Below are 16,016 nucleotides of genomic sequence, written 5' to 3'. Positions count from 1 at the left end.
TTTTCTTAAAAGTTACCGTAATCGCGAGTTAAAAAAAATAGTGGCGTTAATAGAATCGGGCGATAACGCGTTAACACATTTGGGGCCAACCACGGACATGTCCGTGTTTCGGATCCATTGGTTGAGGGCCAACCACGGATATGTCCGTGGCAAGGTTGTTTTGGCTTTTATTCCATTTTAATATCCTACTCAATGTCACCGAGCGGCACTGCAGATTTACCCTACTCTTGGAATTCGGAAAAGTGCATTACCGGCCAGATCCTCATCCGCACACACACACACACACTTTGAGTCAGAAACAAACATAGTATCAATGAGAGTATCAATAATACACCTGAGTGAATTCTAATGACAAAAAAAAAAGTAAATTATTATTATTTTTTTTTGAAAAAGTTAATCGTGAGTTAAAAAAAATAGTGGCGTTAATAGAATCGGGCGATAACGCGTTAATACCGCGTTAACTTTGACAGCCTTAATATACTCTGCAGATGTATATATATATATATATATATATATATATACAGCATTATTGTACATGCGATCATACAGAGTTATATATATATATATATATATATATATATATATATATATATATATATATATATATATATATATCTGCAGAGTCCTTCTCTTTATCTATAGTCTCTGTTCATCTTTTATTTATTGCTTACTACTTTAAACCTTTTTCTTTCACTGCTCTTGTAGTTGTTTTGTGTGAAACAGACCGTTTCTTACTGTCTGAATACAATGACGCATCCTATTACTAAGATTTGTGGGCCTCACTTACCGTGGGTTACCAGAGGAATGCTAATTCTGTTCTTTAGCAAACCAAAAAAAATAAAGTGTTTATGGTGCTTGGTATTGTGCTGTTTCTGTCCGTTAGTGCTTTTAATGAATAAAAGCCCTCACAACGCTCTTAGCATGTCCACTCCAAAAGGGCTGGAAAGTAGAGATGCACCGATGCCAATACTGGAATTACTGGAGTATCTGTAGAATTTCCCCCAGTATTAAAATCTGATTACCAAGAACTATAAATAACATGTCAGAATACACAGCACTAGGACTCTGAGCCGGTATCGACAGTGAAGAAGTGGAATTTATGTAGTCCCTACTCTAATGAAAATAATTGTCATGCTTTTGGTTACTTATGATTCTGCTGGGTAGTGTAGAGGTCTAAGCACTGGAGAGGCTGGGTAGTGTAGAGGTCTAAGCACTGGAGAGGCTGGGTAGTGTAGAGGTCTAAGCACTGGAGAGGCTGGGTAGTGTAGAGGTCTAAGCACTGGAGAGGCTGGGTAGTGTAGAGGTCTAAGCACTGGGGCGCGTGTATGTGCTTGTGAAGATATCTTGATCAAATGCGTGTGTGCAAGATGGCACATAAATCTTCTCTTTTCTACCTATAGTTGAACCTAAAAGATGTTTCTGACAACATTTTTAATGGTAAGATAAGATTGCTATGCTATTGCTGTATATCTTGTCATATTTGATCTGCAATGTTTAGTCTGAAAGTTGTATCTGGATTTGGTTCGACATTACACGTGTGTACCACTGCTAGATGGTGCATGAGTGGCTTGCACCTAGCCTTTCCCGTTCACTGACTCATGCCCTGTTTTTCTATGTGTTTGCCTGTGTGTCCTCCCATAAAACGGAGTGTGATTGTTGTCTATATGTATCTTGTGTATTTACCCTCTGTACAGCACTTTGGTTGACACGCGTCATGTGAAATGTGCTTTATAAATAAATTTGATTGATTGATTGATTGATTGATTGCTTGTTACAGGTACATAAATCAATGTTACAGTACACACACACAAAATATGGCCCCTTTAAATTCACCCAATTTTGGGATTCCCATCATTCCTGTGTCCCAGGACATTTCAGTCTTGTGTTTTATGAATGAGGCACCATTCTAGAAATCAGAGAGATGGACAATGGTTGGTGCACTGACATAGTGGAGCCCTTTGAGTTCTCACACAAGGTTTATCATAATATTCTAGTATTGCAATAAACAAGTTGTTTTCAGATGTTATTACAGCCATTTCAGTTTGTTACAGCCCTTTTCAGATGTTGTTACAGCCATTTAAATTTGTTACAGCCCTTTTCAGATGTTGTTACAGCCATTTAAATTTGTTACAGACCTTTTCAGATGTTGTTACAGCCATTTAAATTTGTTACAGACCTTTTCAGATGTTGTTACAGCCAGGGTTAGAAATTAACATTTTTTTTCAAGGGCTTTTTTTGCCCCCCTTAATTGATTTTCGGGGGCTTTTTTGTATTTCGGGGGCACAACATTTTTATAATGAAAATTAACATAAAGATTATAAAACATTGTTGACATTTCTTTTTACAGTCTTCGTCCCTATGTTTGATAACGTAATGTTAATGTCTCCATATATAGGGCTCTACGCTAACCTTTTTCCCAAGGAGCACATGTGCTCCTAAATAAAATGTTAATAAATAAAATCTAAATAAAAATTTAGGAGCACACAGAAATTTAGGAGCAGAGTGACAATTGTTCAAGTAACACACACATTGATTGATTGATTGATTGATTGATTGATTGATTGATTGATTGATTGAAAAGTTTATTAACAGATTGCAGAATGGGTACAGTACAGTACAGCTCAATACATACAATTGTTAAGGGGATGCAGACCAGAGAGAGACTTTCGTCTTGTTTACATCAGTGTCCCCCATTTTCAATTCATCATAACATATATGACATACATGACATACAGATAGACAGTACTGCTACATCTATACATTTATGACATATCAGATTTGCACACACACACACACGATGTGTGACATGGCTTGGTTTCATGTTTTGAGGTACCTTCAATTATCTGTAAATAATACAATTGTATTATTATTATTATTATTATTATTAAATATGATTGTCCCTGAGGGCAAGTTGTGTTGTTGTCAGATCGATCAATGAAATATGTTGCGCGCTCAGCGCTGTGGAATGAAGGAAATGCGCATCGGGATCATTTGGATGTTATTCTTTGGAGTTGTGTTACAAATGGAACGGTCTTTCCCCGCCGAACACAAGTTACTTAACGTTACACAGGTTGCGCTATGCAGATGCTTAGCTTGCTAACGTTAAGATAGCAGTGTAACTTAATGTTACACAGCACTATGCATGCTTGCTGAAAAGCAGAGCTCTCTGTCTGTCTGTGTTCGCACCTCAAGCACCCTTAACACGCAGCGGGCCCCGCCTCCCTCCCTCTTTGCATTCCACCCAAAAACTTAATTTCAGTCCAGTTTCTTAACTATTAACAGCGGAGCTGTTTTGTAATCTTTACTCTGCAAGTAAATGATTTTTCCGGTTCGCACACACACATATTATTAGGGGGAAATGCTCGCACTGTAGAGCATATATATAATTATATATATAATTAGTAAACTGTCGGGGGCTTTTATTGCCCCCCTTAACTGATTTTCGAGGGCATTTGGTCAATTTTCGAGGGCATTTTGCCCCAAGCCCCCGTTAATTTCGAACCCTGGTTACAGCTTACAGCCATTTCAGTTTGTTACAGACCTTTTCAGATGTTGTTACAGCCATTTACATTTGTTACAGACCTTTTCAGATGTTGTTACAGCTTACAGCCATTTCAGTTTGTTTACAGACCTTTTCAGATGTTGTTACAGCCATTTCAGTTTGTTTACAGACCTTTTCAGATGTTGTTACAGCCATTTCAGTTTGTTTACAGACCTTTTCAGATGTTGTTACAGCCATTTAAGTTTGTTTACAGACCTTTTCAGATGTTGTTACAGCCATTTCAGTTTGTTACAGACCTTTTCAGGTGTTATTACAGCCATTTCAGTTTGGTTACAGATCAGGCGATATTTTTTTGTATCTAATTAATTACAGGATTTGTAATTAATTAATCTAATTAATCGCATTTTAATCGCATAACCATTTTAGGCCTGATATTCTATATTCTATAATCATATTTCAAATTGCATGTGTCCGGATGGCAGAATTCAGTACTGTATCTACAAAACCTTCTGTTTAATCATCTTCCCTTTATTCATTTGCTTAGATTTTTCAGGTCTGGTAAATATTTGCATGGTGTTATTCACAGTCAAAAAATAAATAAAAAAATAATACATTCCCTGAGATCCATAGATGTCCCTAGAATCGGATACCAAGAACATGCAAATGGACCATTTAAAAAAAAAAGTCTGTAAATGTTTATTCTACGTTCTTATGGAATGAATGAGATTAAAAGAAATATATATATATTTCTTTGTTATTCATTTTCATAACGCGATAATTAGCTGTGTAATTTATTAATCTAATTAACGCAATATGCCCTAGTTACAGACCTTTTCAGATGTTGTTACAGCCATTTCAGTTTGTTACAGACTTTTTCAGCCATTTCAGTTTGTTAGACTTTTTCAGATGTTGTTACAGCCATTTCAGTTACAGACTTTTTCAGATGTTACAGCCATTTCAGTTACAGACTTTTTCAGATGTTACAGCCATTTCAGTTACAGACTTTTTCAGATGTTGTTACAGCCATTTCAGTTTGTTTAACAGACCTTTTCAGATGTTGTTACAGCCATTTCCAGTTACAGACTTTTTCAGATGTTGTTACAGCCATTTCAGTTTGTTTAACAGACCTTTTCAGATGTTGTTACAGTACATCCATTTCAGTTTGTTAAGGAAAGATCCTGCTTTAAAACATGCTCTCTGTGTCCAGGGTTGCCGGCGTCTGGGAAGTCATTCCGGAAGTCTCTGAGGAGATCCCAGACGATCCGAGAGGAGGAGGACGAGCACGTAAGAGATGAAGGGTTAACTGAGGAAGAACGGGTGGAACCAGTCGTCTTCAGCAGAGACAGTCTAGAACCAGAGGGTGAGTCTGGAACTCTGTTAGGGGCGACAGTGGCTCGGAAGGTAGAGCAGTTGTCTGGTAATCTGGAGGTTCCCGGTTCGATTCCCGCTCCTCCCGGGCAGTGTGTCGATGTGTCCTTGAGCAAGACACTTAACTCCTAACTGCTCCAGATGAGCAGGTTGGCACCTTGCATGGTCGCCTCCGCCGTCGGTGTGTGAATGTGAGAGTGAATGGGTAAATTGTGAGGAACAAATTGTAAAGCGCTTTGGATAAAAACTGTTATATAAATGCAGCCATTTACCATTTACCTTTACCGTTCTCCTCTTGTCATTGCATTTCATGCAGAGACATGAGAGACGTTTCCTATATGTACAAATGTATTCATATTATCCTCATGATGTGTGCAATGCCAACCACAGAGATTAAAATGTATTGTTCATCACCATACAGCACAAGTACAGTACAATGAAAATAAGTTTGGCATCCATCCATGCGAGCGGTCCACCAGCACTTCATCGTCCATTTGCAGCACGTCTTTCAGCAGCTTTGAGACCGATGCAGTGGAGCTTGAGCCGTCCGTCTCAGCTACTCCAAGTATCCTCACGTTACACCTCCTCATCCTTCCTTCCATATCGTCACACTTTCCCCTGAGACCAGTCATCTCCGTCTTTAAGTCTTCGACTGTGACTTATAGCGTTGCCACCTCGTCCGACCACCTCGAGAGACCACCCTCCACGTCCTTAACCGCAACCTCCATTTTGTTCATGTCCACACGCAGTGTCGCTACACAGCTTCGCATTTCCTCCTTTATCGCTTTCAAATCATTTCTGATAAGGTCGAACTCCTTGGAAAGTGCACCTTTCAATTCCGAATGTATTATCTCTGCGATTTCAGATTTCAGCGCGAGGAGAATCTCCGTCTTTAAGGCTGTGGTATCCACGCCGGCCATCTTTGACGGTGTGGTCGGTGGTGGCCCAGAGGCGGAACCCGAGGCTTTCTCAGGCCTACTTGTAGTCGGGACGTATCCGAATTTGCGAAGGTTTGATGCCATCTGTTTGAACAAATGTACCCTGAGTAAGATTCACTAAGTTATGTAAATCCGTAAGCTTATTAAATTAAGATAAAACAACAAAAAGTAGAGACTCGACGGGAGCGAAAACAGAAAAGCGTACTACTCCATTGCTCGCCTAGCCACGCCTCAATACCGCGTTAACTTTGACAGCCTTAGTATATATATATATATATATATATATATATATATATATATATATATATATACACAGCACTATTGTACATGCTATCATACATGTACATCACTTATATGTCTTGGCGTTGCATTTTCATTATATATTTCATTTTCTTTCCTGTATGGTTGGGAAGACTCTGCGATGGCGTCCAGGCCAGCTGGGAAGTTGTCGGGTCCGGGCATGGACACGCTGGAGGAGGAGGAGGAGGAGAAGGCCAGGTTCTTTGCCCAGCTGGAGGCCGTGGCATCCTCCACCATAGATTACTCCAGGCTCAACAGAGAGGCAGACTCCACCAGCTCCACCACAGGCACCGCCCTCAGGTATGGGGGGAGTGAGTGACGGTCACTGAAGATGAATTCATACTTGACCCTTTCACTACCACACTACAGAAGGTTAACCTTTCACTACCACACTACAGAAGGTTAACCTTTCACTACCACACTACAGATTTAAAAGTATTAAAAAAATTAAATAAAATAAATGTGTATACGTTTCATAAAACTATAAATGTGTATACGTTACATAAAACTATAAAACGTTTGTAACCTTTGCTAAATGATATACTGAATTATGTTTTTTTTTCTCTTTTTTATCCACTTTTTCTCCTCCTGTTTTTCTGTGTTGTTCTCCCATCCTAATTATTTTTATTTGTCGTTATGCCAATTCCCCCCTCCCCTTCCTGGTTGTTGCTCGCATGTGCCCCCCACTGGTCGGTCTAGGGAGCCCTGAAGTCTATCAGATGCTTCCTCTGAGACATAGGAGACAGCCAGCAGCATCTTTTCACCTGCCAGCGCGGACTCTCATTGGTAAGGTGTAACGTGTGGGAGGTCACACTACCCTCACCATCTCCCTCCTTCGCTGTGCAGGCTCCCTGACCGACCTGTAGGAGTCACTGTTTACAACGACCAGAATACCACCCCACCGGCTTCCCTCCCGCTGACTCTGCCAATTGAGCCAGTATGACGGCCGGCCAAGCCGGAGGCAACGCTGACAGCCGGATTCGATACCAGTGTCTCTCGCGTAGGTGACGAGCGCTTAGTCCGCTGCGCCACCCAGCCGCCCGCATTATGTTTCTTTTTTCAATTTTTTTTGTGTGTAAATAGTTAATGTAAAAAGGGTAGGCAATTATAAGCCTCGGCTTCAGCCTACACCTTGATGTGTCTCTACACTAACAGGGACACTAGCTTTGCAAATGGGCCACTTTGAAACATTTCGATAGTCGTTAAATTAGTACTACTGGGTAATAGTGCTAACCAGATGTATGTACAGAGTTGTAGTATTATTAATATGAGATTGGTATTCTCACTGTGATGTAAGGACAATTGATTTACTTGTTCCAGGAAAACGGAGCCAGCAGTGGAGTGGGATGATGCTGCTCAGAGGCAGGACGGCGTCTCTCCTGGTAAGAGCAAAGGAAAGGCAACAGCATTGTCTCTGGGTGATAAGCGCCAGTGGTTCGGTCGTCTGGTAATCGGAAGGTTCCCAGTTCGATTCCCGCTCCTCCCGGGGCAGCGCGTCGAAGTGTCCTTGAGCAAGACACTTAACCCCTAACTGCTCCCGATGAGCAGGTCGGCACCTCGCATGGTCGCCTCCGCCGTCGGTGTGTGAATGTGTGAGTGAACGGGTAAAAATGTGAGGAACAAAATTGGAAAGCGCTTTGGATAAAAGCTGCTGTATAAATGCACCGTTTTCCATTCATAACCGAAGCTCATCGGAATCATTGTGTCCTCCACAGTGATCGCAGGCTCCCCGCACTACAGCGAGGACTTCGAAGACGAGGGGAGCGTTAAAGAGGCCTTGGAGAAGGTAACGGAAAGAATGTGTGGATGAAGGACCCCGAGTAGTTAACGCTGAACAAGGTGGAACGAACAGCAGTGTTGTAGTCCAGTCACTAAATCTCCAATCCGAGTCGAGTCTTGAGTCCCCAGTGTCCCGAGTCACCAAAGAAGAGCCCCAGTCGAGGCCGAAGCGAGTCCCCATTACCCTAGTCCGAGTCCAAGTCATCAAGGTTGAGTCCACTCCACTCTGGCAGTCAAAGAGCTGACGTACAAATAAGAAAAAGGTCTACATTAAACATAAATGACACCATTTCAAAGGGAGTTTATTTACTTTGTGACACAATAGCCAAACAAATGCACTAGCCATCAATATCTTATGCCAAATGATTAGGACCTATTACAAAAAAACAAAACTGTATTTATCAATTAACAAGTCCGAGTCCGAATGCAGTCAGTGCTCAAATCCAAGTCGAGTCACGAGTCCTGAAAATCAGTCCAGGACTCTTGACTCGAGTCCTATACTCGAATACTACAACACTGTGGAACAGTAACGTGACTGACCACACACTCTATCAGTGATGGCTGTTGGAATGTAGAGCTATTTAGCACTTATTTGAACAAAAACATAACAACTTACAGCACCTTTACAGCAGCTGGACCAAGATGCTAGCTAGCGTGGATACTCCCAAATCAAATAAACATGTCCCTCTAAGCACAACACTGTTTAGCTTGCTCATTATCTGTATAACAAAGATATTTATATTGAACAAAATTGAACTTCAATCGCTAATACATCCCATCCTACAGTAGATACAGTGACGGCTGATAGGAAGTTGAAAGACATAATCAGCAAGCTGACCGTGTCCTTGATACTTTGAAACATAAAGGGAATTGCATTAAAAAGCTAATGGAAATGCACTGATTAAATGTAATACGTCCTACAGCTTTTCAAAACCTATGTTGATAAAGGCACCATGGACTTAGCTGTACCTCAGTGTGTGTGTATATAGATTTATTTTGCTGGTGGTTTCTGATTTGCTAAGAATATAGTGGTTGGCTTTACTGCATGGTTCTGCTCTTAAGCTAACAATCATCTCTCCTCTTCAGAAACCTGAACGGTCTCCCACGCTTGACAAAGGTAAGACAATAAGACTAATACTATGCACTCAACACTGCAGCACTCAAGTCTCAACACTTTGATGAACATTGTTACTCAGCTGTAAGAGTTTTACCCCTCCTGCTGACTTGTCGTACAGAACTTGTAGGTCACTTTGGATAAAAGCGTCAGCTAAATGACAAAATGTAAACAACAGAAATAATTGTCTCTACCTCATTTCTGGGTGGCTGCTCGGGGTCAGAATACGACTTGTCGTACAGAACTTGTAAGTCGCTTTGGATAAAAGCGTCAGCTAAATGACTAAATGTAAATGAAAAATATAGAGTGCCATTACATCTTTTCAGCCACAGAGTAAACCAGTAGGGGCGTGACAAGTACGGTATGTTGCCCATGTGAGATGGTGATTGGTTACTTTGATGTTGTTCCGTCTCAGTCTCTCTGCGTGATTCGTTGGACTCCAGCGGTGGAGCCCCGGGACCTACGACGGACACCAGGGAGAAGGACCCAGCAGCGTCGCCTGACACTGGGGCAGTGCTACCAAGTGAGACTCACCTCTCTGATGAAATGCATACGTGTGGCACACTGTGTGTATGTGTCACTAGGAGGGATATGACGACTGTATGTGTAACTAGGAGGGATATGCGACTATGTGTAACTAGGAGGGATATGAGGACTGTATGTGTAACTAGGAGGGATAGGAGGACTTTTTTATGTGTCACTAGGAGGGATATGAGGACTGTGTGTGTGTGTCACTAGGAGGGATATGAGGACTGTGTGTGTGTGTCACTAGGAGGGATATGAGGACTGTGTATGTGTCACTAGGAGGGATATGAGGACTGTGTGTATGTGTCACTAGGAGGGATATGAGGACTGTGTGTATGTGTCACTAGGAGGGATATGAGGACTGTATGTGTGTGTCACTAGGAGGGATATGAGGACTGTGTATGTGTCACTAGGAGGGATATGAGGACTGTGTGTATGTGTCACTAGGAGGGATATGAGGACTGTGTGTGTGTGTAACTAGGAGGGATATGAGGACTGTGTGTATGTGTCACTAGGAGGGATATGAGGACTGTGTGTATGTGTCACTAGGAGGGATATGAGGACTGTGTATGTGTCACTAGGAGGGATACGAGGACTGTGTTCTATGTGCAACTAGTGAAAAGATGCATTTAAATCCCCTAGTGTACATTGACAATAAAGTAATGTTCTTTATTACTCTTCTTCCCTGCAGCTCAGTCCTATGGGCAGAGTGCAGGCAGTGAGATGGAGGCCCTCCAGGAGGCCTACAGACAGATCAGCCACTCTGCGGAGGAGGAGGGGCCGGAGGAGGGACGTTCATCCCCAGCGAGGAGGGAGAGGAGCAGCAGCGACCACGCCTCCCCCCCCTCTCCTCCGGAACGCTCCAGAGGAACACTGCAGCCGGCCTCTACAGCAGAATCAGGTTGGGGAGGGGGGGGGGGGGGCTAACTTCTAGCCTAGATCAGCCCAGATCAGCCTTGACATGGCAGCCTCACAGTCTGAACCGGCTCGTTTGCAAAGTAACGAAGAGAGCCTCCTGGCTTACTTTGGCTACGTTCACACTGCAGGCAAAAGTGGCCCAAATCTGCTCATAATGTGACTCGGATCGTTTTTCTTGCATGACAGTGTGAACAGCACAAGTCAGATGGAATCTGATCTTTTCAATTCTGATTTGGGCCACTTTCATATGTTCTCCTAAATCAGATACAGGTCTGATTTGTTTTAATTAGCTGGCCCTCCACTGCATTCGACTTTTAAATGATGAATGAAGTTTATTTTTCGGTCTTGTTTACAGATAAATCAAAAACACACTTGTGTGGACTTACAAAAAGAAAAAAAATCACAAATGTACAGGTATTCAAAGTAAGCTCACACACAAAATCCAAAATCAATGACAGAAAAAAAGGAATAGGCTGAAGCACATGCTTATTTTTGCCCACCCTTTACAAATTCTTAAAAACTAAATATATTTTAATATATAATATATATTTTTTATCTGCTGCAAGATATAATTCTTTGAAAAAAAACAAAAGTTTGATGTTTTACTCAAAACTGTACTAAATTAAACCATAAACTGTGACTTCAGTGTCCTTTGTCATTATTGTTAATTTGTGCGTGTGGATCAGTTCAGGAGCGTGACCAGTTCAAAATAATTTAACTCAGAATTTAGCACTAAAGCTTGCAGTGTGAACGTAACCTATAGTGGTGTGCCAGGGTCTCTCATCCTGCAGTGTACTCCTAGGTTATGTGGAAAAAAGGCCTCAAATCATAAGTCACCTTTATTTATAATGATATTTATTGTAGGCGGCTGGGTGGCGCAGCGGAGATTGTGCTCGTCACCAATGCAAGAGACTCCGGTCTCGAATCCGGGTGTCAGCATTGCCTCTGGCTTGGGCCGGCCATCATACTGGCTCAATTGGCAGAGTCAGCGGGTGGAAATAGATGGGTGGTAATCTGGACGTTGTGGACAGCGACTCCTACAGGTCGGTTGGGTGACGCCTGCACAGCAGAGACAGGAAGTAGTGGGGGTAGTGTGAGCCTCCCATGCGTTACTCCTCGCCACTGAGAGTCCGCGCTGTCTGGTGAAAAGATGCGACAGGCTGCCTCCTCGTGTACCGGAGGGGACACGTGATGCAAGGCTTCTATCCTCCCTACAACCGACCAGTGGGGGGGCATAGTCGAGCAATGTTCAAGACAGGGGAGGGGAGAATTGTAAACACGAAATTGGGATGGGAGAAAAATAAGGAGAAAAAGTGGACAAAAAAATGATATTTATTGTATGTGTATATTATTGTATGTTATTACCGGTACATGGCGTTTTAACATTTGCCGAAATGCTTGATTGTGATTGGTCAATAGCGCTCGTCAGAGGTCCGTTATTACTCGATAACGGACCTCTGCCGAGCAATAATGACCGCTGTGCGCAGCTGGACCAATCAAGCCCACTGACACACAGATCGCAGTCATGAAAGCTGCTCAGCATGTGCACAGCTGCACTCAGTCATCAGTGCAATCAGACCACAGATCTGCCGGCTGCCGGCGATGACAGCGGGAGCGACGGAACAGAACTGCGTCTGCATTTGATTTTTTTAAAAGGTTATTTTAAAAGAGTTGAATAAGTAAGGGATAATGTATAGCTAGCTACGAGGTCATTGTCGCAAAATAATTGACCTTCACTACATTTAAAACACCTCGGCGAGGCGCCTCTGTATTTTAAACTCCGTGTCGGTCAATTATTTTGCGACAATGACCTCGTAGCTAGCTATACATTATCCCTTACTTATTCAACTCTTTTAAAATAACCTTTTTTTAACAAGTGAAGGTGTCTCAATCTCAACCCTTTGGCACACAAAGGGCTTTTGTTGCTCTGCTGATATGTTGTTGCTGTTGCTGATGCTGTTGTTATTGTTGCTGTTGTTGTTGTTTTTTTTGTTGCTGCTGCTATTGCTGTTGTTATTGTTGCTGCTGTTATTGTTAGGGATGCCCCGATCACGTTTTTTGCCACCGATACCGATCACCGATCGTCGTGATCCATATCGGCCGATACCGATCCGATACCGATTGTTTTTGATTAAAAGGAAATTAAAAATTATTTTATATAAAAAGTTTTTTTTTTTTTTTTTTTATAAAATATATATATTATATAATTAGACTTGTACTTGTATTATCTGCGACTGCGAGACATCGCCACCACGCAACAAGTCAAAATGCTCACTATCTGCAAACAGCTCCACTGTCTGTGTGTACTCTAGTAGCCCAGCTCAAAAGGATTCTCCGGCGCTGCAGCGGGACCCCATTGGTAACGTTAAGTGCTTTGGTCGTTTCACATTCAGCAAGCCCTCAGCTCGAATACGCATTAAATCAATGTTATAAGACATTGATATCAAGAGCTATCTGTAGCTACTGCTAGCCGGCTAGATGACGTTAAGACAGAACTTTAGTTCAATGGGACATTTCGTTTTGAACAGTAAACGAACGTCAGCTAACGCAAGCTAACTGAGGTATGAACATGAACTACTAGACTTTCTGGATCATTTGTTGATATCAGGAGCTATCGGTAGCTAGCCGGCTAAATACCGTTAGACAATGCCTACTAAACGTGAATAGTTGACTGGGTAATTTTGTTTAAACAGTAACGATAGCTAGGTAGCTAACGTTAGCGCAGGTCGAATGCAGTGCACTACAGACTCGAGCAGAGGAGCCGCACCTCTTTGTTTACAAACTCTACACGGGGGCGGGCGGGGCTAGGGAGGAGGAGCAGCGGCAGTTTGCAGGTCGTGTGTGTCTGAGACAGACAGCGAGTGAGAGCTTCGCTTGATCGGTTTCCGCTATCGGCGAATATGACTAATTATCGGAATTCACAGATTGCATATTTATACTGAGTATCGGCCGATAACGATCGGTGGCCGATCGATCGGGGCATCCCTAGTTATTGTTGTTGTTGTTGCTGTTTTTATTGTTGTTGCTGTGGCTGCTCTGAAATTGTGTACTGTATGTTTATGTGCAGTAACGTCTGTGTCTGCTTACATGTATTCTTGTAATACGTCTGTTTGGTTTGTTTTAAATGTTCCTCCTCTGTTTTGAAACTCTATAAGCTCTATAATTCCAAAACATGGCAAATAAAGTCAAGTTGAACTTGGAACTTGACTAGGGTGAAGATGAGACTAGTGTGTACTGTGTGTGTTTCCTCAGACCTGCCCACCGTGGAGGAGCTGCTGCGGCCCATCAGAGGCTTCACCCTGCAGCCCGTCAGGTAGTGACGCACCCATGTGAAAATTGTGGCCGATACCGATAACCGATATTAATATTGCTGTTCTGGCCGATACAGATATTTACCGATGTCAATATCTCTGTATAGAAAACACTTTTTTATGATAATCAAATAAGGAGCTATTTTCCAAAACGCATATTTTTTTTTTACTTTTGCAACTTATTTCCAGAAATGGCTGATATTTTGAAACTATTTAAGACCAAAACATGTAAAAAAAAAATATATATATATATATATATATATATATCTATATATATATATATATATATATTTAACACATTGGCGACCACGGTTTGCAGTGTAATATGGTTCTGGACGACCAGGGTTTGTCAACAAACCGATTTCTAACAGCTATATATATACTTTATAGCAGTGGTTCTCAAACTGTGGTACGCGTACCACTAGTGGTACTTGGTGGTACTGCTGGTGGTACTTGAAAACATTTACAAAAAAGCACCACATTTTTTATTTTTTATTTTTTTTGCAGTCAGGCCACTGAACTTAGAAGCAGGCCAGGCCAGTGTTTCTGGTTGCGGCAGCGCGATAGTTAGATAACCTAAGTGGGGAACAACCAGGAGATCACTGTGACAGAGAGTAATGCAGTCTAAACAGTCATAAATCTTTAATTCAACTTCAGCCCTGATCATAACCATTTATTTTTTTTAGATTTTTTGTAATGTCAGATAAAAAAGTACTCCCACTTTTCTGAAAAGAGTTGGTGTTAAATCTGACATTACAAAAAATCAAAATCTGTGTTGTTGCTAATCATTGACACATGCCTAGCCTGTAATAATCCCCCCCAGAAAAATTTACTTTGCATTTGATATATTGAAAATATTTTACTTTTTGTGTGTGTTTTTTTTTAACAATAATTTGTGATGCCATCACACAAACTGGCATTTAAAGTGTAAAAATTCAAATATTTATTGAATATGTGTTTTCTTTTATTTTTTACAATAATTTGTGATGCCCATCACAAACACTGGCATTTAAAGGGTAAACATTCAAAAATGCCTGCACCAGAATGCAGGAAATTAAGTTTTTGTAACAAAATAATTGTGTGTGTGTGTGTGTGTGTGTGTGTGTGTGTGTGTGTGTGTGTGTGTGTGTGAGTGTGAGAGAATGAAGGACAATTGCTTGCTGTGTGTGAGAGAGAGAGAGAGATAGAGAGAGAATTAAGTACATTTGCTGAAATACAGTTCTTAATTTTCTCACTTGCTATGTGAGAATGTTAGTTATTATGTTCTCAATGCCCCTTGCATTGTATGAGTTGTGTGGAAGAGTTTGCGAGTTCTAGTGCTATCCCTTTGTACATTGTGGCTGTGTCTGACAAAAGTTAACAATAAATAATGGTATTAGGAATACATTTGCCTCCTGCGTGAACTGTGCATAGCTGAATAGACTGTATTTTAACACCGGTCATATGGTGGTACTTGGAGAGCCAGCTACGTTCTCAGGTGGTACTTGGTGTAAAAAGTTTGAGAACCACTGCTTTATAGTATTGCTATCTGTCCATTCTCATTGTCACTTGAGTGCATAAACCTTCATAATGGCTTAAAGAAAATAAAAATCCATCGGTTGGTTGTCATTTTATAGCGTCGTGAATATAAGCTTTATCGCAGTTTTCGTCTCGTCTTTTTTCTGGGAAGCTAGATATGAGGCTAAAGGCTAGTCACGTTATATCAAACGCCATTTCTGTTGTATATATACGAATGAAATAAAACAAACTGCTTAGCATCCGGACTATTACAGAGCATCTATGGATGAAATGGGGGCGGCGGGGGACGCCGATCAGTATTATTGATTAGCAATACAGTGTGCGTTCAAGTAGCCATATTCACTGATCGATCGCTTGCGTGTTACAACAATGTCCAATCCGGCTGTAATTTGGGTGAATAATATCCTACCGTCAGCCCGTGATCGCCGGCAGCATTTCGTCATTATTCATCGGCATCTGGTAGATCGATATGTCCATTGGCTGATCATAAATCCCATTATTCCAGGCTGAAATCTGCGTTCCGTAACGTGATCAAAGATGGAGGATGTTCGGCTGGGATCCAGGCTCATATGAGACGCCCCAGACAGTAAAAAAAATAATTTTCCCATTCGGCCTCAATGATACTGCAGTGGAGCGATGGCGCCCCTAAGAGGATCTGGCGGGTAAATCTGCAGAGTCGATCCGGGATCTTGATCCGTTTATTAATATGGAATAAAACAATAACAACTTGCCACGAGGTCCTC

At 41.6% G+C, this 16,016-nt stretch overlaps 1 protein-coding gene across 1 annotated transcript in view; it reads left to right on the top strand.

Annotated features, from left to right (window-relative positions):
• The window catches only part of cep162 (centrosomal protein 162), a 126,505-nt gene that overhangs the window by 24,872 nt on the left and 85,617 nt on the right, over positions 1 to 16,016 (top strand). Inside the window, 8 exon segments of the mRNA XM_084338190.1 lie at positions 4,710 to 4,862; positions 6,222 to 6,408; positions 7,429 to 7,490; positions 7,824 to 7,894; positions 8,974 to 9,004; positions 9,417 to 9,524; positions 10,218 to 10,427; positions 13,697 to 13,757. Of these exon segments, the coding sequence (XP_084194316.1) occupies positions 4,710 to 4,862; positions 6,222 to 6,408; positions 7,429 to 7,490; positions 7,824 to 7,894; positions 8,974 to 9,004; positions 9,417 to 9,524; positions 10,218 to 10,427; positions 13,697 to 13,757 (883 nt within the window).

Source organism: Notolepis coatsorum (assembly GCF_963971535.1).
Source record: "Notolepis coatsorum genome assembly, chromosome: 2".
Classification (NCBI taxonomy): Eukaryota; Metazoa; Chordata; class Actinopteri; order Aulopiformes; family Paralepididae; genus Notolepis; species Notolepis coatsorum.
The sequence above is the reverse complement of the archived record's forward strand: the minus strand, read 5'-3'. Positions and strand labels throughout refer to the sequence as shown.